Below are 27418 nucleotides of genomic sequence, written 5' to 3'. Positions count from 1 at the left end.
AATATTCTAAGGTTTTAAGCCTTTTAGTCATGCGGAGTGGGCCTTCCATAGCCCCAGTTTCTACATTATGGACTCAGCCAACTGCAAGCTGGCTGAAAATACTTTCAATGGATAATTATGTCCATACTGACTGACCACAGAGAGACTTTTCTTCTTGTCATTCTTGGTAAACAGCACTGCCTAACAGCTACTTAGATGTCTCTTAGAATGTGTTAGATATCTTAGACTTGAGTACCCTTGGGTTTTCGTATTTAGGTAGCAAAGTAGAACTAGTCTGAAACAGACACTGAAGGACAACTGGGCAGTGGTACTGTCCTATTTCAAGTTTAACTTACTCTTCTTCAGGTATTATTTGAATACAGGCAAATCAATTCAATATTAAGCACACACTGACAATTTTGAATAGACTCACCCTCTGAAGATGAGCAGAAAGCTACCTTTCCCTGTCATTTCATTACATCTTTTTTGCATGTAATGAAATCCATTGTATGATGGTTTTCCAATTTATTCTAGAAACAAAAAATATTATTGTAATGGCACTGGTATAGGCCGGTTCATTTAGTTGTGCAAAGCATGAAGCTCATCCAAGTGAGGGGGAACTCCCATGCACACTTCTCTCCTGTCCCTAGAGGAAGCAAGCTTGCTGTCTCTACCCCTCTCACTCTCTGCTACCTACAGGTGATGTCCTGGGACTGGCCATGCTCGTCTCTTGTGGCTCCTGGGAGAAACAACCCAAAATTCACTTTCTAAAATGTCAAACCATCTAACTCTGATGCAAATTCAAGTGGGCAGTTTGGGTTCATATTAGTTTTAAAAGCGTGGTCTAACTCATAGGACTATAGCATGGTGGGTAGATAGGATAGGATAGGGAGAAAGGGAGGGAAACTTCTTAAACTTCTAAAATTTCTTAAACTTCTTGCATCTCTGGATTTTTTGGTTCGTAAAAAAAAAAAAAAGTCATTGGGAGAATAGAAGTAAAGTCAACTTTGTAGACCCGATAGCTGCATATGGAATATTTGAAGCCTTAAATGAATCCTCTAATGTGATATCCCTCCACTGATCATGTTGAAATTGGCTTTGCTAATTTGTAGTGGATGGTGAGAGAGACCATAGCAGAGCATCCCTTGGCTTGCCATGCTCAGAACTATTAAACTGGAGTTTTCTTCTTATATTTTGCCTTGAATTTTGGACAGAGCCAATAACAGGAATTCCTCTCCCTCCCAAGGCAGTGATGGCTAGTGACTTTGCGGTGCCAAGATTCCGATATCTGGAGAGACTCTTAATTGTTCACGGACATTGGTGCTACTCCCGTCTTGCCAACATGGTGCTGTACTTCTTCTACAAAAACACAGTAGGTATTGGACACTGGTCTTTAGGGGCTTTGGATGGAAAGGCCTGAGATTCATTTGTGGAACCACCATTTGAAGGATGCATTTTATGTGGATCTCAATATTTAATTCTTAATTTTCTTTGATTACTGGAGACTTGTACAGACAGGCATCCTCACAGCTGTGTAGGGGAAACCATGTGCCCATCTCAGAACACTGCCCCACTTGTAAGAAGTGTCTAGATAGCAGCTGAGAAGCAGCTGGGTCACTCCTTGTAGTGTTTCTTCCTCTGATAACTTGCAGCCAAATGCACAAAGAGATAGAATAAATTAAATTAACTCTTTGGTCCATGATCCTCCAGGATAGTCTCATAAATCTCATTGTCGAGACATGAGAACTCCAATGTTAAGGTTATCTTGTTCTCTTTTGGAAAGTAAGAATAAAATGAAGTCAATTAAAAGGTGTATTATTTTTCTAGTTCCTCAGAATACTTCCTATAGTAAATTCAAACTCCTATCCATACACTTTTCATTAATATTCTTTGTTCTGAAATATCACCCCTACTTTTCTGTTTCTGTCCTCTTCCATCAGCTTCCTCATGCCTATTTTCAAAGCTTCTTGAAAACACACACAGATGCTGAGAACCAAGCAAGAAGTAAGCAGAAACTTACTTGATGGGTTTGGCCCTAGAAATTAAATCAGAGTAGGTTTTGTCTGGGACTGTCTTCAAAGAAAGCTGTCTCATCCCCAGCCCTCGCTATTCCACTCCTCCTCCTTAGTGTTGAATCTCCAGCTGGGTGAAGCTGTAGGTTCCTGCTTCTCAGAAAATTGAACAAGTGACCAAATTGAAGAAAACCCCATTTTATTGCCAGCCATTAACTGTGGACTTACAATGGGGTTAAATCCAGATAAACCCATTGTGGGCTGGATATTTCTTGTCAAAAATGTGCTTGTTGCAGCTAACTTACCAAGCAGCTAACCCAGAAATACTGCGCACACTGCAGGGTATCAGTGGTACCCCCTCATGATTGCAGATTTTACTAACAGCTAACACTGCCCAGAATTGCCAGAAAGAATTGGGCCACATCTGGCCATCCCAGGAACAAATCCAAACTCAAAATTCAAATTATGATTTCCACTAAAGGTATATCACTTCCACACCGTCCTGAAGTCAAAAAGCTGGAAATTGAACCCATTGTAAATCAGTGATTGTCTTATATATGTCAACTTGAGCCAGTTGATCTGTGTAATTGCCAGTGAAAATTCTCAGGTGTGAGGGATTGGGGTGAGGATGGTAAGAAGCTCTAACTTAAACCATTCCACATTTCATAGACAAGAAAGGCCAGAGTAGCCACCTGGACTTGACATATTACTTTCCACGATGATGAATCATCCTCTCAGGGCACAGGAAGGACAAGGGAGAACCTGTTTGTACTGCATGGAAGATGCAGGACCTTTGTTAAGCAAGCATTAATCCATGTGAGGAGCTCAAGGATAAGCATTCTGTCTCCTAAAATGAGAAACTCATTAGTTTTAGGAATAAATTGGCCTTCCTTTCCGATACAGAACAGAAGAAAAGTTGCCATAGCAACAGCTGTTTGGGGAGAAAGCTTTTTGGTACTATGGCATGGGGTTGGGGGGTACCCTCAATTATCTGAGAACTTGTCTTCCTCCTCCTGACTCCATTTGCCCATTGGTGACTCATTAGGCTCTTAGTGGGGGTGGATGAGAGAAAGTCAGCTGTGGGAGGAAGGAAGAGAAGGAAAGTCAATGAAAAATTGCTTGCCAGCTTTGGGTGCAGAGGGGCAAATTTGTAGATGAAGAGATTTAAGTCACAGATGGACACAGGGCTTGGAGGATACATGTCATTACAGATTTTATCAACACAGACTGTCATGTTTTCTGATCTTCACAACAAGCTATGTTCAGATCGAGAAACCAAAGCTCGGAGATGTTATCCAGCCAGATGGATAGGGGTCGGCATTCAGCGTAACAGTTAAGACACCATTTGGAATCCCTGCATCCTGTTTCAGCTCTGCTTCTGATCCCAGCTTCCCACTAACGGGCACCCCTGGAGGAAGCAGGTGATGCCTCAAGTGTACTTGGCATCGAGATATTCCTTCCATGTGGAAGATCTGGATTGAGTTACTGGCTCTTGACTACTGCCTGATCCAGTACTTGACCTCTCTGGGTGTTTGGGGAATGAACCAGCAAAAAAATGGAATATTTTTCTCTTGACCTAAATGAATTTTTGATAGTTAAATTTCCAGAATGAAGACACAGGGCTTGTGCCCAAAAGAAGAATGTTCTCTATAACACGGTCCTTTTTGAGACTGTCCAATGCCCCCAGGTCAAGAACCACCTAGGTTGGGAGATGTTGAGTTCCATATTCATGTTCCATATTCATTTAGCATCTTGGAGTCTCAATCTATTTTCTCTATAAGAGACAAGAATGCTGGTTCTGCCTGAGTCTCAAAAACTGGAAATCACAAAACTGCTGACAGCTAAGAAAATAACACACGTGAGTACCTGCAGTGTGCCAGGAACTCTAGTAAAAGTTCTAAATGCAACAAGCCCTTTAGTTCTCACAACAACTTCATGGCTAGGTGTTGATGTTATGCTCATGTCACAGACAAAGAAACTAAGGCAGAGAGGTTAAATGATCTTTAACAAGTTACCCAGCTAATAAAATGTTTTGCAGGCTGGCATCTTGGTATACTAGGTAGGACTGCCACTGTGACAGTGGCACCACTTGTGGAAATCTGTTCTCAAGTCCTGGCTGCTCCATTTGGCCTACAAAAAGCAGTGGAGCATGGTACAAGTCCATGGGCCCCTACCACCCTTGTGGGTGACCCAGAAGAAGCTCCTGGGTCTTGGTTTCAGCCTGGTCCAGCACTGACCATTGTAGCCAACAGAAAAGTGAACCAGCAGATGGAAGATTCTCCCTTTCCCTCTCTTTTTCTCTCTAGTGCGAAGTTTCAAAATATCTAAATCTAAAAAAAAAAGTGTAAGTAAAAAGAGAGATGGAACCACCAGTAGATTTTGCTCATAGTCATAAAGGAGAGGTACTGAAGAAGATGCCCCAGGTTTATATTCCCCCAGCTCTCCTGAAATGGAAGCAGCCCCAAATTCCTTGTCAAACCTTGCATAATCTATGACTGTGCACAACGCCTCATCCCTCCAAAGGGTGCTCCTGGGAGTCCCAGTTCTCACAGCAGTTCCTCTAAACTGATGGGAACAAGGAGGGTGCATGGGAGAAGAATGAGGAGAAAAGAAAAGGCCAACACTGGGGCTCACAGTTGAACATCTGTGTCCTCTTTGCAGAGAACTCTGCAGGATTTTTAGACCCTGTGGGGGAGAGCGTGCAAGGGTAACTCAAGCAGTGTCTGCTCTCACTCATCCTCTCTTGGTTGCAGATGTTCGTGTGTCTCCTGTTTTGGTTCCAGTTTTACTGTGGCTTCTCTGCATCTGCCATGATTGACCAGTGGTACCTTATCTTCTTCAACCTGCTCTTCTCGTCACTTCCCCAGCTCGTGACTGGGGTGCTGGACAAGGATGTGCCAGCCTGGATGCTACTGTCTGAGCCGCAGCTCTACAGGAGTGGCCAGAATATGGAGGTCAGGACTCACCCCAACTCCCACCACAATGTCTCTGACTCCTGTCTTCCTCCCACTGGACCTCTAGACAAATGGTGATAGTCTAAAATCTGACCTGGAGGAAGGAAAATGGTCACTGTCCACTTGGGTCTTGTAGTGCATTAGTTAGGGAATGAAAGTCATGCTCACTCCTAAGATCTCCAGGAACCCAAGAAAAACCTTCCTGGCTCAGATAATCACAGTGATGGCTGAGGCCCAAGTAGGATCTTTCTAAAGCAAACCAGGAAAACATGATTAATTGTGAATGGGAATTAACAAGAAGACAAACCAACAGGGGAACAAGTACTCCATTGTGCACTGCTTTCTTTCTTTCTTTTTTTTTTTTTTTAATTTTATTGTGTTTGTCCCTGTGTCTGTGTCCTAGGAGTATCGGCCATGTACCTTCTGGTTAAACATGGCAGATGCCGCATTCCAGAGCCTGGTTTGCTTCTTCATTCCTTACCTGGTAAGTGCACACTAGTCACAGTTTTTCCATCAATGGCCTCCAAGAACCCACAGACATAAGTTGCTGCTGTATTTCAGGCCTATTATGACTCAGATGTGGACATGTTTACCTGGGGGACCCCCATCACAGCCATCGCACTGTTCACCTTCCTGCTGCACCTGGGCATTGAAACCAAAACCTGGGTAAGAGTCCCTGGCCACTCATGCCACAGTTTCCTGGAGATTCAGATGTTTCCTTACCAGACAGGAGATGGGAACTCAACATCCCTGTGATGAGAAGGAAACGGACACCGTCCATCGCCGTTTGGCTGGCATAGGGAGCCCCCATCTCACACTTCCAGGCAACTCAGCTCATGCCTACCATCACCTCCATCACCTCCACACTGCATCACCTCCACAGTACCTCCTTGCCCTCATGTCTGGCCCTCCTGCTGCCCAGTGCATCTCACCACCCATGTGTGGCAAAGACCTTTGCTTTCACTAAACCATTAGAACATAACACTCATTCGGTGATGACTAAAGCACTTATTTTTATGTCATCATTGTCACTAACAGCTGAAATAAAAGCCCCTTGATTTTTTTCCTCATCTATCTCAGACCTGGCTCAACTGGATAACGTGTGGCTTCAGTATCCTTTTATTCTTCTCCGTGGCCTTGGTTTACAACATGTCCTGTGCAACGTGCTATCCTCCGTCTAACCCATATTGGACCATGCAGACATTACTGGGCGATCCCCTGTTTTACTTGACTTGCCTCATAGCACCTATCGCTGCGCTGCTGCCCAGGTAGGTACCAGGGTGGCATTTCTGAGCCTTGGCTCTGTGTGAGTCTCTGGAAGCTCAAAGGCACCAACCCAGGGCAGGATCTGACTTGCCTTTTTCAAATGTGTTCTTTCTAGATTGTTTTTCAAAGCCCTCCAAGGCAGCCTTTTCCCTACACCACTTCAACTGGGACGCCAGTCAGCCAAGAAGATCCCAAAGATGTTCAACACTCCCAAAGGGAACTTTGCTCAGGAACCCCTCCAAGGAGAACAGAGAACTGAGGATTCAGAGAGGACCATCGGCCCCTGCAACTCCCTCTCTGGGGACTTTGTCTCCCAGGCTTCCTGGCACACACTGCAGCAAACCTGTTCCCCAGAAGCCAGTGGGGAGCCCAGCACAGTGGATACCATTGTGACAATGAGGGAGGACCCCCTTCCAGAGGGGCTGAATGCACAGACCCAAGGGTCTTCCATGCCAGGACAGGCCATTCCAGAAGACTGTCCTGGGGACTCCAAGAGGAAACCCAACAGTGCGGGCAGGGCAGCCCCCCTGTCGTCCCTCTTCAGCCTGCCCAACTTCAGTTCTCTCAACTGGATCTCCTCCCTGTCGCTAGTCAGTGGGCTGGGCAGTGTTTTGCAGTTCTCCCGCAATGGCTTACAGATGGATAAACGGGATGGTGAGTTCCTGTCCAGTGCCCCGCAGCCAGATCCAGACTTGCGTGACTTACCGGGACAGGCCACTGACTACTTTTAGGAGCACCTTCAAGTGCCTGCAGTCACACTGAAAACCTTGAAATGGCCCCTTTTTATATATATAAGATAGATGTGAATATTATTTATGTTTATTATTTGCACAGAAGAGTTCGGGAAGATGTATTTTTTCAATGTTTCCAAGGCGAACACAGGAAACAAAAGGCACCAAAGAAAGTTTATTTTTTAAAGTTCTAAGTAGAGTATATTGAAAAGAGAAATAAGAGCTTTAACATATATAAAAGTTTCAAGAGTGATGCTTGAAAAGTGTATTCAGATTTATTTTTTCATCTCATTTTTTAAAGAAAAAGCAGGCTGATTGGGTTTATCTATATGCATGACTTTTGCCCTCCCCAAGTACAAGTGCATAATGATGGAGTTCAGTGAACCCAGGTGGGCATCAGTGGAACAGTGGTATGGACGTCTGAGGAGAGTGTTGGCTCCCAAGGCAGATGCCGCTCCCCCCGCCCCGGTTTCTCAACCCAGCAACATGGTGGGGCTAGGGCTCCACCTCGCTCAGAAAAGGGAAAGTGTGTGAAGAAAAATCTATGCGAAGTTCTTCCAATGTCCAATCCTGTGAAGGCATTTCTCCAAGATCACCTTGTAGATATGACAGACCCTGTGCAGTATTTTTGCCTGTTAAAATCATAGCAAGCAATAAATAACCTTCATTTTGCAAAGAGCATGTCTGGTAGTAGCCACTGTTGTATGAAGATGCTGGTACGTGACCTTGCAGACTGCTCTAAACGCCGCAGGCTAGTCCTTTGGATACTCTGAAGACCAGGCTCAGTGCATCTAAGCCACAGCCCCTGTGTGGGCCCGCACACCACCCTTCAGGCACCAGGCCATCAGTACCAAGCAGACCCTTCCCAAGAGGCTAGGGTTTTCCAGTAATTATCTCAGGGTCTTTGTCATTATTTCTGTTCTTACAGAAAGAAAAAAAAAAAAAAAGGAAAAGGAGAAATGGTAAAAGTAAAGGCATTTACATTGCAATTGCTCTTTCAGTCCTCTCTTCATGTCATCGAATCCTTGTAAAGTCACCTGCTGTGCTCAGCATTGTGAGGTGTGGTCTCCTGTGTGGGACCTCTGGCTTCTTCCCGAGAATAGCAATACAGAAGGGGCAAATGACCTGAGGACAGATTCCAGAGCCTATCATTACCCGTTCAGATTGGCTGTCAGCTAATGAGTATGGCCCACCACAAGTAGCAGCAAGCACCTCCTGGGCAAACAGAGGAGACACAAACTCTCTATTGACAAGTCCCAGAATGATGGGACTCTACAGCTCAGATCCAGTGTGATACTTTGTGTCCTACAACATTCCTGTGTTGGAACTGTAATCCCCCATGTAGCAGTCTCAGCCAGTGGCCCCTCTGGGGATGTGGTTAAGCCCTGAGGACTCTGCCCTTTTGAGAATGGATTCTTCCTGTTATAAAATAGGGTCTGTGGGAGTAATCTCATGCTCCCCCATTCTAAATTCTGCCCAGCAAGGATGCAGCAAAAAGTCCCTCTCCAGATGTGTCTTCATCTAAACTTGACAGCCTGCAGAATTGTGAGAAAATAAAGTTTTGCTCTTTATAGAAGCATTTTGTTACAGCATCATACACACACACACACACACACACACACAGACTGAGGCCCAGGGCTTCCTAGTCATGTCTCTGAGCTCTCCAGGAAGACTCTGTTCTTGGTGAGGAAGTGACTAGGGTCACTCCCAAGTTGTATCTACACGTCACCCCACCCAGGGAAGGCCCAGGAGAGTCTGCTTTCCTCAGCCTTGTGCTGCACAAGCTGCATTACAGCGCATGCACCAGCAGCTGCGCCATGGCTTCCCAAATGGTTACTACCAGCAAGTGGTCGATGCTTCCTTCACAGTGCCTAGGCTGCGTGAGTCGATGCTCAGAGGAATGTTTGGGTCTTACAAACATTACAAAAAGGGTGTAGGGGGACAGCTTCCATAGCCAGGAACACCAGACAAAAGATGACCACTGGCCCAACCCTCTCTCTTCCAAGCCTTGATGCCATCTCATTCATATTTGGAGCAACACGTATGAAAAGAATGCCCTGGGGAAGGGACACAATGCTGTGCTTTGCCTAATGAAGGTGGTCATTTTTAGCACGAAGTACAAGATCTATAATTGTATTTACCTGACTACCTGAGACTTAAAAATGTCGCAGCCTCCAGATTTTCCTGCACTCGTCACCCACCTGCTCGTTGCTTCTGCAGATACTTCTTGGGCAATAGAATGATCCAAGAGGTGGTTTGGGAATGTGCATACTGAAATCAATATGGAAAAGTAAACACTATAAATGAGCTTGACAAGTAGCTGTTCTTCAAGGTGAGAAGTATTCATGGAAATCTGCATTCACAGCAGACTGACTGAAATGAACATAATGGCAGATGAACTCCATGAGTATAAACCACATTCTAATATCAAACCGAAACATGGGAAGGCCAACTCTGTTTTGGGCAACAAAAGAACTGCACTAGTTAAGTGACATTATAGAACTGTTTTAAGTTCTCAGATAGTGCGTTCATCACCTGCTATTTCTGACTCTGCACAGAATCTAGCAGTGAGTGGTGAACCCAAAATTAAATAATAGTGAAACACGCAAGACATTCCTGTTAAAATAAGAGGTGGAATTGCTTGTTGTACTTCTTTTTATATTATCCAAAATTCCTGAGTACCGCAGCAAGACATAGCTTTTTTAAAAAGATCTATTTTTTACTTGAAAGAGTTATATACAGAGAGAGAATTCCTGTATGGAGTTCCAGGTTCCTCCCTGGCTTTAGCCTGACCCAGGTCGTCCATTATGGCCAGTTAAGGATGGAAGATTCTCTCCCTTTCTTCCTCCTCTTTCACTGTCTGTAACTCTGCCTTTAAAAGAAATCTTATACATAAAGAGACAGAGAAGATGACTGAAACAGTAAGAGTTGGACCAATCTGAAGCCAGGAGCCAGGAGCTTCTTCCTGGTCTCCCACATGGGTACTTGGGGAACAAGGACTTGGACAATCCTCTGCTGCTCCCCCAGGCCATGATCTAGTATTAGATCAGAAATGCAGCAGTCAGGGCTCAAACTGGTCCCCTTATGGGATGCTGATGAAAATGGTACTCCTGACACCGCACAGAATCTAGCAGTGAGTGGTGAATCCACAACTAAAGGATAATAGAGAATGAAAATGCTATGCCACAATGCTGGCCGCAAAGCACACACTTCTTTTATCTTTCTAAAATAAATTTATTTTTAATTTTTATTTTAGTTTTTATTATATATAATACGATTTTGTTCCCTGATTCTTTCCCCAACTCCATCCCACTTCCCCTATTTTCTCCCCTATTATCATAGTAGTACAGTGCTTCAATAACTGTCAAAAGTCCAACATTCTGCTATTTAAATGTATCATGGGGCCCGGTAAGGTAGCCTACTGGCTAAAATCCTTGCATTGCATGACCAAGGACCCCAAATGGGCACAAGTTCACATCCTGGCTGCTCCATTTTCCTTCCAGCTTCTTGTTTGTGTCCTGGGAAAGCAGTCGAGCATGGCCCAAAGCTTTGGGACTGTGCACTTACATGAGAGACGAGGAAGACGCTCCTGGCTCCTGGCTTTGGATTGGCATAGCTCCTGCCATTGCAGCCATTTAGGGAGTGAACCAGCAGCTGGAAAATCTGTCTCTACTTCTCTCTGTAAATCTGACTTTCCAATAAAAATAAACAAATCCTTAAAAAATATTTTTAGAAAGGCATAGACAATGGTAGAAGATGTAGATTTATTCATAAAATGAAAACTAAAATGTTAGAGACTAAAGTACTGGACCCAGCACAGTAGCCTAGGGGCTTAAGTCCTCACATTGCACATCCTGGGCGCTAGTTCTAGTCCTGGCAGCCCTGCTTCCCATCCAGCTCCCTGCTTGTGGCCTGGAAAAGCAATCAAGGATGGCCCAAAACCTTGGGACCCTGCACCCATGTGGGAGACGAGAAGAGGCTCCTGGCTCTTGGCTTCAGATTGGCGTAGCTCCCGCCATTTCAGCCACTTAGGAAGTGAACCATTGGACAGAAAATCTTCCTCGTCTCTCCTCCTCTCTGTATATCTGACTTTCCAATAAAAATAAAGCTTTAAAAAAAAAAAAAGAAACTAAAGTACCACTACTTACACATGTGACTAACATATACCAGGAAAATACAAGTTAATAGAAGGCTCTCCGAGCTAATAAGAGCATGAAATAAATGGAGTTTTTTGGAGATTTATTGATTTTTGTTGGAAAGGCAGATTTACAGAGAGAAAGGGACACATAGATACCTTCCATCTACTGGTTCGCTCCTCAAATGGCCACACCACCAGAACTTAGTCGATCTAAAGTCAGGAGCCAGGAATCTCTTCTGGGTCTCCCCCATGGATGATGGGTCCCAAGGCTTTGGGCCATCCTCGACTGCTTTCCCAGGCCACAAGCTGGGAGCTGGATGGGAAGTGAAGTGACCTGAACATGAACCGGAGCACATATGGAATCCTTCCTGGTGCGTGCAAGGAGAGGATTTCGCCAATTGAGCCGTCACATTGAGCACAATAAATCTATATGTAATGAGGAAAATAAACTACATCTTATTCAGTTAGAGATCATAATGTGGTGGGTAAAATGTGTAATTCACCAATACAAAAACAACGTTAACAAATATCAAAATGCTAAAAAATAAACTTGTTAAGTATAAAGACAATTCTGTTAAAGAAGATGTTAACCAAAGGCTCATGTTTCATTCCCAGGGTAGAAAATGAAATACTACAACAGTGCTATTTCCCAAATTTGATATTTAAAGCCCTTTTGTTTTTTCCTCCTTTTAAAAATTGGTATATATGGCTCTAGCTCTATCACATAGTATTTCAAAAGTTCATGGAACAAAAAAATACAAAAGTTAACTTTGATTAAAAAACGTGACACCCATCCACAGTTTCTCCATGAACTTTTTGGAACTCCTGCATATATAGACCTTGGTGGTAATGAGTATGCCACACTGCTAAACAACAGCAAAGGACACTTTGGCCTAATGTGACACCTTCATGGACCTCCTGCCTGGATTTGTTGGAGCTAATGGGTTTCTGTCTTGATCAGCACTTGTTTTAGATTCTGGGTGCTGAACAGCACCACAGTGTAGAGGTGGGAACTGGTTAATACAGTATAACAAAATTAAAAACCTGGTCTTGACTACCACAGAGACAATGTATACCTCAGAACACCTCCTCTTTAGAACCTTTTTCCTAACTGAAACATCAGTCCAATTAAATGACTAGTAAAGTTCTTCTAGCCCTAGAACTTTATTCATTTAAGATAGGTCATACTTTCTCAAAAAATAAAAAAAAGGGAGGGGGGAGGGTGCATTCCCATCCTGTGTGTGATTCTTAACTAGTTACAAATCGGTTAGCCAGGCTGTTCATGACTTATACCCACCAAAAAGGGAAAATGCTACTGTTAACTTATTTTGCCTTTGCAAGTTCTATTTAAGCTTCCTGCTTTCTTTATGAAATCTTACTTCCTCTGTGTATTGGAGAAGGTACTGACACTTGCTGGCACTAGGAACATATTTTCATAACTGGAAAGCAGCAGCCCCACAGCAGCAGTCCTCACAACAGTGCTGTGTGTGGTATCATAATTATAGAAAAAGTCATGTCCACCTGTCCATTAAAAATCAAAATTATAGCATTGGCATCGTGGCAACATCAGTTAAGCTGGCTTCAGTAATGTCAGCATTCTATGTGAGTTTAAGTCTGGTCTGCTCCACTTGGGATGCAGCTTTCTGCTAATAAACCTGGGAAGGGAGTGGAAGATGACACAGGTATTTGAGCCCTGCCACCCATGTGGGAAATCCATGGAAAATTCTAGGCTTCTGGCTTTAGCCTGGCCTATACAAGGTTTCTAGATAGATAGATAGATAGATAGATAGATAGATAGATAGATAGACAGATAACTGCCTATCTCACCTCTCTTTAAATCTTGCAAATAAATATCGCAATACAAAGTGGTATGACAATCTTTTTTCATTTTCCAAAAAAAATATTTATTTATTTATTTGAAAGGTAGAATTACACAGAGAAAGACATAGGGAGATCTTCTGTTCACTGGTTCATGCTCCAAATGGCTACAACAGCTACAACAGTTGGAGGTAAGCCAGCCCCAAACCAGGAACTAGGAGCTTCTTCCAGATCTCCCGCATGGGTGGCAAGGACCAAGCACTTCAGCCAACCTCCATTGTTTTTCCAGTCCACTAGCATGGAGTTGGATGGGAAACGAAGCATCTGGGACTCCAACCAGAACCCACATAGAATTTGAGGAATGAGATGGTCATCTGGACTAGTATTTAAGGCATCAGATAAGACTCCCATATTCCACACCAGAGTTTGAGCAACTGTACTTCTAATTCCAACTTTCTGTTGATGCACGACCTAGGTAGCAGCCAATGATGTTTCAACACAGGGGACCTGGATTGAGTTTCCGGCTCCAATCTTTGACCTTAGTGGGTGTCTATTGTGGCTGCTGCATGCCTTTGGGAAGAACCAGCAGATGGGAGATAATTTCTCTGTCTCTTCTCTCTCCTCAAATAAATAAAAATTTATTTTAAAAAAATCAGCTTTGTCATCACCAACTTTATTTTGCTTTTTAATTTAATTTTTAAAAATTCTTTTAATCTTTACATAGTTGATTGGGACACAAAGGGTCAGGAGCTACAGGAAAGTGGGTAAGACCATTGTTTCCACATTAATATTATTATTATTATTTTACTGTATCTGGGATAAGGGGAGAGATAAACGGAAAGGCCCCACCAAGTCTCCCACCAATCCCAAGTCCCCAACATAGGACATGCTCCGAGGGTCCTGCTCATGCAGTTTTGATAGCTCAACAATTCTGAATTGCTGCCAATCTTGCCATTCTTACCATGATGAAATCTCTTCAGAGTCCACTGGCTGACATAGTCTCTTCATGGTTGGGGTTCTGAGATCATCAGTCCAGTTGGAGGGATCCCCAAAGAAACTTCATCTGAGGTGATCCCAGACCTGATTTTCGTGTGTGTTTACCAGTACAGGGTCCAGCACAGTCCGTCACCCCAACCAACTTATGCATATGCTGATGGTTGCAATTGCTGGGTCAGTTCTATTTCCAGCCCTGTCTTCCACGTGAACCAATGGGTGTTGCACTCCAGTCCAATCCTGCCCACTTCACACTTGGCCTTCACACAAACCAGTGGGAGCTGCAACCTAGTCGGGGCAACCCACAATAACGCCCACCAGTCCTGCCCCCTACCCTGGCTCCTATGTTTGCCGGTATGTACTGCAGATTTGTAAAGGCTGTCCCACATCCTATTTAGCTCTCATACATGTCAATGGGCATTGAAGCTTAGTTCAACCCAACCTGCCCTACTATCCAGCCCACACACATACAGGCCGGTGCCTTTCTGTCTAGTCACCCCTGCCCCTGTCCTGGATTTCGTGCTCTCCAGTGAGAGTGGTAACTCAAGAGGGAGGCACCCACTATTTCCCTACTAGGCCACTCCAACTCCCAGATAATGCACTCTCCAGGTAGTTCTGTGATTTAACTAGACAGAATTAGCCCCCAGTGCCAGCCTCTGTCAGCTGATGCTGTGGCAAAGTCCAAACAACCCTCACTCACTACAATTTATGCTTGCACCAGTAGGAATAGTCATCCTAGCCTGGCTTTTCCCTAATCTAGCTCACATGAGGCCCACAAGTGTTGTATCACCTGGGATGGTCTGCCCCCATCGCAGCTCACGTTCTCCAGTGGGAGTGGCTGCCCAGCCCGGGAGCCCTCCACATTCCACCTACTGGCTTTGCCCCCTCCCTTCCTGGTTTTCATGTGTGCTGGTTGCGCGTTGTGGCCCAGTCTGGTATGGCCCACCTCACCTTGGCATTTGTCAGTGGGTGTTGTAGCCTGGCCTGGCCCAGCCCACCCCCAATTCCAGCTGATGCTGGTGAGGTTTATAGCCCAGCCCAGCACAGCAGGCACACAGTCCCAGCGATAATGTGCACTGGTATACGTTGCAACCGAACCTGGCCCGGCCCACACTCAGTTCTGGTGCTCATTCTCCAGTGGGTGATGTGAATTGATTCAGCCTGTTCTGCCCCTCACCTATGCCAAATGTATGCTGGTGGGTATCTTTCTCTGGCCTGGTCTGGGCTGCTTCCTATCATGGTTCTTGCACTCACCTGCAGGGACTATGTCCTGACAGAGGAGTTTCCCAAGCTCTTCCATCAGAACCCCTCCTTATGCCAGATCTTGCACATACTAGTGGGTCCATGGGCAAGCCCTAATTAGTCTACTTCCTGTCCTGACAGTAACAGTGGCCCTTCCTGACTGGCCTTCAACTCATTCCAATTCTTACTGTTGGATGTTTCATCCCAGCCAAGGCTCATCCATACCCAGACACTGCTCACACATGGCTCAGTAGGGACAGAGACCTAGCCTAGTCCATCCTACATCAACCCATGTTCTCCAGAGCACCAGATGGTGCTGGAGTCAAGCCTGGCTAGGTACGCCCAGCCCCAGTTCATACCTGTACCAAGGGAGACTGCAGCCATATCCAGACCAGAATGCAGCCCCCACTCCTGCCCCTGCACTCACCAGTGGGAACCCCAGCCCAGGAAGGGTGCACTCTCATAGCTCCCCAACTGAGCCTAATCCCAGCCTTAGATTACATGCATGCCAGTGGTTGCTCTGACCCAGTTGGCTTAGCCCCTCACCTGTCTCAGCCTTTGCTTTCGATGCTGTGGCTTAGTAACCCTGGTTAATGCAGACTAGTCAATGTAAGAGCAAAGGTCGACATGACCTGTGCTCCAGCCTGATTTCTGTTCTTATTTCGAGTTAAGGTTCACTCAGCCCTGCCCAGCCACCTCCCTTCCTGTTACAGCTTGGCCCGCCCCACCTTCTGTTTTAGGAAGCACATTCGGTTGCTGCTGCCTTGACCTGCCTAGACTGTTGTCGGTTCCTTTACCCATGAGTGATGGCAGGTTCCATGGTCACACCTAGCTCAGCCTGTCACCACCCCAACTCTTGAGCTAACCAGCGGGACTTGTATTTCCGCAGGGTTGGGCCCATACATCCCCCACTGAATCTACCCCCGGACCTAGTTCTCTCTTGTACTGGTTAGTGTTTTGACACTGCCAAGTGTGATCTGTCCCCTGTTCCACCACTCAGTCAGCTATAGCTTTCATGTGGATTGGTGTGTGGCAGTCAGTGATGCTCTATGCTAACAGCCCATCTCAGGACTCCCATGTGGGCTGGTAAATCAGTTTGGCTCAAATAGATCGTATGGACTCTCCCCTCCAAGCCACCAGATTTCAGTCCCCACACTGCCAGCATGTTCCGTGACCCTATCGCTGGCAGTCACACAGGGTTCTTCCTTTACACTCACATTGACCTTATCCATGGATATCCCTAAGCAGCAATTAGATATCCTAAAAACCCAAGAGCTCGCTGACGGGCGGCCAGCAGGCAGAGCATGGCGCCCAAGGGGGCACTGGCCAACCAAAGCCTAGGACTCTCTCACTGCATGGCAACTGTGTCCCTGGGCTGAGTGCAGAGCATTGGGTCCGACCTGGCTCAGGTACTCTCTGCAAACGGGTTGTATCCACTGTGGAGGGCTGCTGTCACCTGAGCTGCCAAGTTGAACTCCCACCCTCTAATTTCCTGCTGCCACGAGCTGCAGGGTAGGGCTAGAAGCCTAATTCTGTCCCAGGATTCCCTCATGGTGTACTTATCCTGGGGGAAGAAATCTCTCTCTCCAGCCTCTCAGCAAGCAGGACTCTCTCACTGCGTGGCAATGGTGCCCATGAGCCAAGTCCTGGGCATTAGGTCCAACCTGGCTCAGGTACTCTCTCTCTGCAAGCAGGTTGCCACTGCTGTGGAGGGCTGCTGTCACCCAAGCTGCCAAGGTTGAACTCTGTTTTTTAATTTTGAATGATGATGTCTGGTACTGTGGGAAAGCCACAAAGGCAACCGTGACCACTTGCCTCTCTCTAAGCCCCTGGCATTTGTTCTCACTCCAGATGGAAATCATGTCTGCCAAAGTGGCCTCTGCTGGGCAACCAAAGAGGCTGTCTGCTACAAAAATCAGCACAACGCATTGTGAGAGCTCCTGCCCACAGAATATGTCTGTTACAGGTCCTTTCAAGCCTGAATCTAGCCTGTTCTCGTGTAATACCAATCCTCTGTCCTCTTTTTTTGTTAATGAAATCATTCTTGTGCTTGTACTTACCTATCCCAAAACACTTTTTAACATTTTAACCTTGAGTTGTACCCTAACAAGAGGCAAGTGTTTTGGAGTAGGGAAAGTGACAAGATTACTTTCTAGATGCTTACAAGGTTGTCACTTTCCTCTGGTCCCCATTAATGAAACCCCAGCTGGAGGCCTTAGCTGGAAAGTTTATGACATGGCTCAGACACCAGGTGGTATAAATAAAAGGATCCTTCACCAAACTAGGTCCCAACCAGGACATGGTGTGCCTGCAACCCTGCCGGAAGAAATGCTTTGTTACTTTACTAAACTACCTGAACCTTGGACCCACACCCACATACCCCACAGTTTAGTCACCACTTCAACTCAGGCAGATTTCAGCAAACTTGAAAAGCCTGCTGTTCTCCAGCCCTCTGATACTCTCTGGCTCAAGTGGAGAGAGGAAGCTAATCAAGCCCAGGACTCAGTTTCTCCTTCCACAGCATTCCAAGAAGATATCTGTAACTATATTTTCCTTGCAGAGTTTATTTGTTTGTGTTTTTAGTACATGGATATAATATATATCATGTTCTTTTTTTAAACTTTATGATACAGTTCTATAGGCACTGGGATTTCACCTTCCCCTCCCAGAACTTCTTCTCCCAGTGATTTGCCCTACATTATTACAATAGTGTTGCCCTGCAAAAACTGTCATAAGTCCATCATTCTGCTGTTTAAGTGTATCCTGGCATCATAAGTATGGACAATGGTAGAAAGACCAGCATCCTACTATCATATTTTCAACTGTTTCATTGAGAGTCCATCTTTGGTCTGGATGCAGTAAGCCATATTGCATTGTATCTTTACATGTTGATATGCCCATTGGAAGAGGAATAGATAAAAAACCTTCAGTAGAGCTATGGAATACTACTCAGTCATTAAAAAGAATGCAATTATACAATTTGCAACTAGAGGCCACTATCCTCAGTGAAATAAGCCAATCCCAAAAGGACAAATATCATATGTTCTCTCAGACATAAGTCTACCCTCATGCAAAATACATAATCAATAGATTTAAACATGCATGTACATACAGTCACCTTGCATAAACTTTATAACTGCTTTTCAAAGGCAAATGATAGAAAAAAAAAGGATGCCAAAGATATGCATTGTACAGTTCCAGCAAATAATATGCAAAATCATTCTAGGCAGCCCAGGTGCATCTGCTGTGAATGTTAGAGAGACTTGGTTACAGACATAGTGGTGAATTGGTACTGAAGAAGAAACTGGTTAGTTTGCTGTCCATTGTGAGCAAAACATTCACTTGGGATAAACAGAAGCCCATATGCAGGACAGGCAGCAGCTGCGACTGGTAGACGTTACACCACCTTCTTCCTCTCCTTAAAACCCACTTGGTTCATGCGCTCAGGGTCTGTGATTAAGCACCCACTCTTGGACCTTTTTGATTGCACTTGTTGCTCCACTTGGAAGGGATTGCACATCCAGTGAGGACACAGCCACAGAGTCAGCTGCACCTAATCTTCCAGCAGCCTTGACAGTGCTTGGTGTGAAATTCCTCTTTGCTCTCCACACTGATGGGGAATCCAGGAACTGTGAGGCTCACAGCCACTTGCCCTGACTCAATGCTTTATGGAGAGGGGCCCAACCAAGGGACACACGCCAAGGCTCGTCATCACGAGGGAGTGGCTGTTTAGAGAACATGTATCCTCTCTATCTTCCATTATGTTTCCTGGGCTGAACACAGAGTCAAATGAATGCCCCAAAGGCTCTTGCTGGGCATCACCTGCACCCAGCTATTCTCTTTGGCTCCTGTGCATACTGCTGACCTCAGCATGGCTTGGGTGAGATGTGCAGGTGAGGTAGCCATGCCAGGCTGCCAAAAAAGAGCTGAGCATCCCAAATAAAACTGTATCTTTCACACAGCTTTCCGGGGAAGAGCAGTGCTGCCCACCTCCCTGCTTCAAACACGAGGAAAAGAAATCTCAATGTTGTACTCTTCTTAAGAATTATACATGTGAAGGCACTTCAAAATTGGGTGGAAATGGACTTAAAGATTAAGCTTATTTTGGTGCAAGGAATTTTAACCACAGGTGCAGTTTTGTTTTTGTTGGTTTGTTTCACAATACACATTGCTTGTGACCTGAAAGCTCACAATCTTAAAAATTGAAATGAGACAGGCAAGCTGGAGGTGATAAGCCCTTCTTTGGGGGACAGTCACACAGAGAGCAGGCCAGTCCTTCCAAGTGCACTTGTGCTCTGGAATTCTACTCCTCATGGAGAAGCAGGGCCGTCATCAAGAAGGCTGGGAACTCTTCCTCAGCAATTGAGTCCCGTCTCTTTTTGATCTTTTGGTTAAGATCAAGTGTAGTGTTTGAGTCCCTATCCTGGTTCTGAAAGTCTTATTTGCAAGAACATTGAAGTTGTTTGAACCCAGGGAGGCAGCCGTGGCAGAAGGAGGGAGGCTCTGCAGAACTGTGCATCTCACTGCTGATGTTTGACTGAAGCCCATTGTCTCCTAGCAGTGGAGGTTAAAGCAAACTCCAGCACTCCTTGGCTGCTTCAGATTTGTAATTTTCCACTCAGGAGTTTCTGTGAAAATGAATGGCAGTGATCTCTTGCCACTGCTGCCCGATGTCATAAAAAAGCCTGGACACGTTCTGCCTGTGCCCTCCCTGTCTAAGCAGGATAGGTTCTGCCAAATCCCTCCCTCCAAATTTGAACTGAAATTTCAGGGATATTCTCACTGCTGGCTGCTGGGGGCAAATAGTCTACCCCAAATGTCTCAGAACCATGGATAGAGTCCTGGGTGGACCCTGGTCTTAGATCACTGGCCCTGCTAACTGGCTGCTGTCTCTGTGGGCTCTGAGTCTCCCTTCTCCTCCCCCTCACTCCTCTACTCAGGGTGCTGTGCTTTAGGTGTGAATATGCACACATCCATCATGTGTGTACCCACAGTGGTGACCAAAGATTAGAACTTTTTTTTTAAGGAAGTCAGAGTTAGAGAGAGAGAGAGGGAGAAACAGACAGACATCATCTGTCTGGTTCACTCCCCAGATGTCTACACTGGCCAGGACTGAGGTAAGCTGAAGTCAGGAACCAGGAACTTCATCGAAGCCTCCAACATGAGTGACAAGGGTCCAAACCCTTGCATCATCTTCCACTGTTTTGCCCAGATCATTATCAGCAGCTGGGACATGACGCAGCACGGGCATACCAGGCAGCAGTTGAAACGACTGTACCTTAGCACCAGCCCCCAACAACTAGGTCTTAAACCTAAAATACCTCTATGTAGCTTACAGTATCCCCACAAGCCTCTCTCCTTACCGTTAACCTGCACTTGAAAGCAACTACATAAACTGCTTTGGTAATCATTCCTATTAGCACATCATAACACTAATAGCTAAGGCAAGCTACCATCATTAATCATTAGACAAATAAAAATTAAAGTTAAAATGAGCTATCACTTTACTCCCATGAAAATGCTTTTGTGACCATGTAAAAACTAAAAATAGTAGCTGTGGTAAAGATGTGGAAAAATCAGAGCTACATGCACCACGGGCAAGAACACAAAATAACACAGGCCTTGTGGGAAACAGGATGGTAATTCCCCACAAATGCAGATATTATAAATATATGGGAACTGGCATTGTGGCCTAACAGTTAATGCCAACACCTGCAATGCCGGCATCCCACTTGGATAACAGTTCATGCCCCAGTTATTCTACTTCCAATTCAGTTTTGTGATAATAGCTTGAGAAATGCAATGGAGGACAGACCAAATGTTTAGGACTCTGCCAACCCCAGGAAGACCTGGGTGAAGCTTCTGATTCTTGGGTTAGGCCTTGCTTAGTCAGCGTTGGCTTGCTTTTTGCTGCAGTCTGGGGAACGAATCAATAGATGGAAGATTCTCCGCCTCTCCTTCTCATTCTATAATACTGACTTTCAAGTAAATATTTTTAAAGAAAGAATACACTTATGACACACACATTATACATCCAAAATTTTACCGAAATGAATTCAAAGAGATATGTGTACACTCATGCTTATGGCACTGCCATTTACAACAGTTGAAAGCAACTCCAGTGTCTGCTGAGTAATGTACAGTGTACGTTAATCCTGTACAGTGGTTTGTAAATGGGTCAAAGCTCAGAACGTGAGGCCCTGAGTTAGGCACCCTGGAATGCTGAGTGTTTTGAACAAAAGGTACGTGACAGGCCTCACAGGCAGCCTCGCATGCCCCATTCCTGAGCTTCCCGTCTCCCTTTGTTTCCAAAGGAAGGAAGACAGAGCTCCTAGTCTCCTCTGTGGGCCAGAAGAACTACAGTGCTGCCCCCAGTGTGAGTAACAAAACCCACGAAGATCACTCACGCTTCCGGCAGGCTATTCCCCACTCCTGGCATAAGGAAACAGTGCACAGAGAACCAGAAGAACACAGATGAACAGACCCTGCTGTGTGCCCCAGCACAGTTGGCTGCCACCCCATCACACCATTTGTTTGGGTTTTTTTACTTTAATGTTATTATTATTATTATGCACTTCCTTAGGCCTTGGGATTTCCCTTACCCCTCCTGAATCCCCGCCTCCCTCAATGACTTCCCCTGTATTATCACTGTAGTAAAGTCCTTCATACACAGTCATATGTCCATGATTGCAGGCATGGACAATGGCACAGAGTCCAGCATCCTATTGTCAAGATATAGTAAAAAGTTTCATTGGGAGTCCATCTTGGTCTGGAAGTAGAGATGCATACTACATTGTATCCTCGTATCTGGATATGATAGTCTCCATTACACAGTTACTATATATTCTCTTAAATGAAAAGCCACAAAACAAGGTCAATAACAGAAAGAAAAGAAGATATTGACATCTCCATGAAGTTAAATAATGTGCTACTGAATGACTAATGTGTTGCTGAAAAAATGAAAAGGAATATCAAGAACATTCTTGAAGAAAATGATACTACTGTATGATCTATGAGTCAGTGAAGAATTTAATGTGGAAGAGTTTTGAAGAAATGAAACTTTTAAAAGTCCATGAGATATAGTTTCCAATGATCTTTATTGGTGAGATATGTCTCCTGTAGGCAACAAATAGATCTTTTTTAATCCAGTCTACCACTCTATGATGTTTGATTGATGAGCTTAAGCCATTTACATTCAGGGTTAATATGAATGGATGGTGATTTGGTCCTGTCATTTTAGCAATGGGTTATTCATTGATTTAGTCTTCTATTGTCATTTTACTGGGATATTCTTTGCATTTGCCTTTGGTTTTGATGGGTTATTCTTCTCTGACAAGAGAACATCTTTAAGCACCATTTGTAGAGCAGGTTTGGAAAAGGCATGTTCTTTTGACTTTACTGTGGAAGGATTTTATTTCATTTTCAAAGATAAAGGACAGCTTTGCTGGGTATGTTATCCAAATTTTTGCTTTTAGAATCTGGAATATGTCGCTCCAATATCTTCTGGCATGTAGAGTTTCCTGTGAGAGGTCTCCTGTGAGTCTGATTGCCATTCTTTATATACCAATTGATTTTTTACATGCACATTTAAGGATCTTTTCCTTATGTTCAATTGAAGAGAGCTTGATTATCATGTGCTGTGGTAGAGATCACTTTTGGTCAACCCTGCTGGGATTTATGTGCCTCTCCTGGATGTTGTTTACCAACTCTTCCATAGAATAGGGAAAATTTCCCTCATAATTTCATTAAATACATTTTTAAACCCAGCTTCTCTTTCTGCATCTTCTGGAACTCCCATAACTCTTATATTTGGCCTTTTAATAGTATCTTTCAATTCTTGAATACTTTTTTAGCCTGATCCAGCTCTGCTTCCAGCTTTTTTGTTTGTTTCCCTGGTGACAGGAAATGTCTTCTAATTTTAAGATTCTTTCTTCTGCCTCCTTCATTCTATTTTGGAGACTCTCCATTGTACTTTTTCTTTGATCCACTGTATTTTTCATTTCTAATATATCAGGCTTAATTCGATTCCTTTCCAGTGTGACATATTCCTTGAATTCCTTGAATGCCTGCTTTATGCGCTTTTCATTGTTGATAAGAAGCTTTGCAACAAGTGTTTTGAATTCTGTATCCCCCATTTTCTTGATGTCTTCCTCAGTGAACTCTGAGTTTGGCATAGGGTTTTGCTCCTTTGCAGGGGAGTCTTCAGTAATATTCATTGTTTCTTCATCTCTTCTTTTGCTCTTGGTCATTGTACTTCTGGTCAGCAGATTCTTCTCCTTGGGGCAGGTTTCTAAGCTGTATCACCCATAGGTTAGAGTTCAATTTTACTAATTACAGCTTGTATACAGCTCTTTGCAGTTACTTGTGCCACTCCCTCCAGCAAGTTCCAGGTCAGAGTTCTTATGTTAGATTTCCACGATGGTCTCCATAGCTCCAGCTCCTGCCTCAACACTCTCCATCTTGTGTGATACTGTGCGGAGGCTACACCGTTATCTATATAAACCTTCTCCTACTTGTAGTTGGAGCCGGTCCCAGGATTAGAGAAACAACAGGCATCTTATATAGCTAGGTTGTTGATGGTTCTGATCTTGCCAGAGCCTGTTGGCTGCTATGTTTGAGGGTCACATGGACCTATTTTGACTGGAACAATGCCAAAGTCAGTATTATTTTCCACGTGGGACTAATGCAATGCACTGAACTCAGTGAATTCACTCCCAGCTCAGCGCATGTGCAACTCACTGTTGTCCCTGTAGTCTCAAAGCCTTTGCCACACCATACAAAATGGTACCTGACATGCCACTACTAGAGTTCTTCTTCTACTGACCATCAGGTCTGGGGGCTACCCAGATCTTTCTTGGGTGGAACCTGTAGGATGCCACATTGTTGCAGTTCATTGAACCAGGAATGAGTTCATTCCCAGCTCAGTGCATGTGCAACACTGTCCCTAGCCCTTGTCTCCTTAAGCAAAATGGCGCCTGATTCAGCTCTAGGGGGCTGACCGGGCTATGAAATCCACCCTGCTCTCGCACTGCCCGTCTGAGATCTGCCATTCTGTCTCTGCTCCTGGTCAAATCAAACAGACCAGCAGGACAGGCAGTTCTTTGAGTTTACCTCCCGAGCTCCCGGTGAATGCCCATTCCCACCTTGTTGCTGATGGGGTTCTGGCTGTCACTGCAATTCAGATTGCCACTCGCTAAATACCACTGGAGTATTGGTCACTGCAATATCGCACCATTGTGTCTGCTGCTTTCCTGTGTCTTTCAGTCTTCAGGTACCCCCTGCTGTTGTTCTTTCCTCTCCTGTTTCTACATCTATTTAAATGTGTCCTTACCCTGTTCCGCCATCTTGGTTCTCTCCTATCACACCATTTGTGAATCATAAAATGCCCATGGGCATCCTCCTTTAGTATAAAAGCAAAGTTTTTCCATAAATGTTGGGGTCTTCATTTACAAAGCATGGGTTATGTAAAACTTATATGAAATCAATCTTTTAGGCTCTCTCTTCTGAATATCTTTTCTGCTATAGGAATGGCAGCTATGACCCTTACAGCATGCAATGGCAGGAATCATACCCTTCACACATACACACATGCTCCTGATCCTGAGAAGGTTAAGGGATTCTGTCATATGCAACAACATAGGCAAACCCTGAGGACCTCAATCTAAGTGAAATAGACAAACTACAAAAGGGCCAATATGTGATTCCTTTAATGAGAGATTCTTAAAGCAGTTAAATGACACAGACCAAAAGTGGAACAATGGCCGCCAGTGCCTGACAGGCAGCAGGCACAGACAACAGGGAGTTCATTTGTGATGAGGGGTGGAGTTTCTGCTCAGAGAAATGAAAAGCAACATGACTGCGCTTAATGCCACTGAGCTGTGTGCTTAAAGACATCTCCAATGGCAAATTTTATATGAGCTCTGTGCATTCTGCAGCAATTTTTAAAATTAAAGCACAAGCCAGGAACACCTTGGAGAAGCCAACTTTTGATTAAAACATCTCCAAAGCAGGAGCACAAAACGGAGTTGAGAACAGCTGCCAGGAGCTCCATTCTTTCCTTGCAGGGGGTGTTTACAAAGCAAATGGCCTGTGCTCCTGCAGCCTGCATTGCCTGCTTCTTCTTAAGATGGTCAAAGGTTTATCTCCTTGCAAAATGAACACAATAGCCTCATGTCTGCTCCTGCAGGAAAATTCTTTTGATCTGGTGGGAAGCCAAGTGGCCCTAAGTTTCTATCCTGAGCCGGCCACATATCAGACACCAATCGCAAGATAAATAGCTATTCTGCTTTTTTCACTCCTGCCTGCTAAACTCAGAGAAGACAAGAAGCTGCTGGCTCTGAGGGTCTGAGCAAAAAGCCACATGGTGGACCACCTTCTCAGGATAGCACCCAGGAACACCAGTAGCCCCAAATCAGACACAGACTATGTACACACCATTTACCATGCCACAATTGTCACCTCCCAATATCATTGTGATCATTTTTATCTTGCTAGCAAAAAATACCCATCCTCTGGGCTGGTGCAGTAGCATGGCATGCTAAGCCTCCACCTGTGGCACCAGCCTACTATGTGGACACAAGTTAATGTCTCGATGCTCCACTTCTGATCAAGCTCCCTACTTATGACCCGGGAGAGCAGAGGATGGGCCAAAGCCTTGGGCCCTGTATCAATGTGAAATACCCAGAAGACACTCCTGGCTCCAAGGTTCAGACCTGCCCATTTCTGACCATTGTGGGCATCTGGGGAGTGAACCAGTAAATGAAAAGTCTATCTCTCTCTGTGTCCCCCTCTGTCTCTCTCTGTCTCTCTCTCTCTCCCCCTCTCTCTCTCTCTGGCTTTCAGGTAAAATAAAAATAAACATTAAAATAAAATAAATTCTCATTTTCTTTTTTATCTCGCTTGTCCATGGATGGGGGCAACTTCCTTCACAAAACTTCTAGACAAAAAGGAGAAAAAAGAGAGATTGTGTGGACAATCAGACAATGTGATGGAGGGTTTTCTCAATGGGCAGATGTCATTGCCATTTCTGCTATTAGAACTCCAGCTCCTTCTGGTCCTCAGGCTTCACCTGTTTCTAGAAGTGCAGAAACCCCACCATCTCCTCAGGGTAAAAACACCAGCTTTGCTAAACACACACTATTCGCCAGAGCATCTGTAAGCAGATTAAATAAGACAAGGTTCCATTTGATGTTTCCCCGTGAAATAGAATTGTTTTTTAAGTTTACCCAGAACACCTCCATCTTCCTTTCTTTCTTTCTTTCTTTCTTTCTTTCTTTCTTTCTTTCTTTCTTTCTTTCTTTCTTTCTTTCTTTCTTTCTTTCTTTCTTTCTTTCTTCCTTCCTTCCTTCCTTCCTTTCTTTCTTTCTTTCTTTCTTTCCTTCTTTCTTTCCTTCTTTCTTTCTTTCTTTAATGTTATTGTATCATCAATGTCCTAGGAGTAAACCATGTGATTTTATTGCTTATGAGAACACAAATGTTTTAAGGGCACTATTATATTTCCCTGGGTAAAGAGAGGGCTGGAGTCTTACCACTCTTAACCATGCTGCTGCATACTTCTCCCTTAAAAGGGAGCCTATGGGAGGCTAAGACAGGAGCCCTGGTGCCTGAGACGCCTGTGTTCCCCAACCTCTGTCACCTTCCAGTGGCTTACAGCCTCAAATCCCTCCCTGGAACCCTGGGGAATGTCCCCAGGGAGGGCCTGCGTTCCTCACCAGCGTGCTCCCAACTGCGTCAGAGGCGGTGTAATGAAAAGAACACCCAAGTCTTCGGTGCCTTTCTGCGCACAGAGAATAAATCAAAGCTTCGGGTACACTGCAGCTCTTTCAGTTTTGTGCACACAGCACTCCTAACGCTGCTGCTATAAGCCCTGGATGACAAATCGTGCCTCTCTGAGGCACGGAGTGTGAAGCGCTGAGCTATTTTTAACCTGATTTCTCACCCGGGATAGCCACGTGGGTCTGCTGCTGCGGTCTGCAGCCTCGCCGCGGAGATCCTGCGGAACGAGTCAGCCGCGTGCTGCTCCTCCCTCTGGTGGTTACCTCGTTCCCTTCCCGGTCTCCTCTGGCACGGGATTCCTAAGCTTGGCCAGGGAAAGGGCTCAAGCATGAAGAAATCAACCCAGGGCTGCGGAATGATCTCTTTAAATGTGAGACCATTTGGACCAGTATTTCCCAGAATATATACATGATATTCCAGATAATCACCTTTTAGAAACTGTCCCCAGAGTCCTACCTCAGTAGGCATTGCAGTGCTACACATAATCCAGGAAAAGGGAGAATGACTGGG

The 27418-nt window shown here is 44.8% G+C and overlaps 1 protein-coding gene across 1 annotated transcript in view; it reads left to right on the top strand.

Moving 5' to 3' along the window:
- The window catches only part of ATP10A (ATPase phospholipid transporting 10A (putative)), a 142458-nt gene extending 135516 nt beyond the window's left edge, over positions 1-6942 (top strand). Inside the window, exons 16-21 of the mRNA XM_040969940.1 lie at positions 1226-1351; positions 4745-4945; positions 5349-5429; positions 5507-5611; positions 6026-6213; positions 6327-6942. Of these exons, the coding sequence (XP_040825874.1) occupies positions 1226-1351; positions 4745-4945; positions 5349-5429; positions 5507-5611; positions 6026-6213; positions 6327-6942 (1317 nt within the window). The remainder of the gene's footprint in view (positions 1-1225; positions 1352-4744; positions 4946-5348; positions 5430-5506; positions 5612-6025; positions 6214-6326) is intronic.
- The last annotated feature ends 20476 nt before the right edge of the window (positions 6943-27418 follow it).

Source organism: Ochotona curzoniae, unplaced genomic scaffold (genome assembly GCF_017591425.1).
Source record: "Ochotona curzoniae isolate NIBS_2020 unplaced genomic scaffold, NIBS_Ocur_1.0 scaffold_4701, whole genome shotgun sequence".
Lineage (NCBI taxonomy): Eukaryota > Metazoa > Chordata > Mammalia > Lagomorpha > Ochotonidae > Ochotona > Ochotona curzoniae.
The sequence above is the reverse complement of the archived record's forward strand: the minus strand, read 5'-3'. Positions and strand labels throughout refer to the sequence as shown.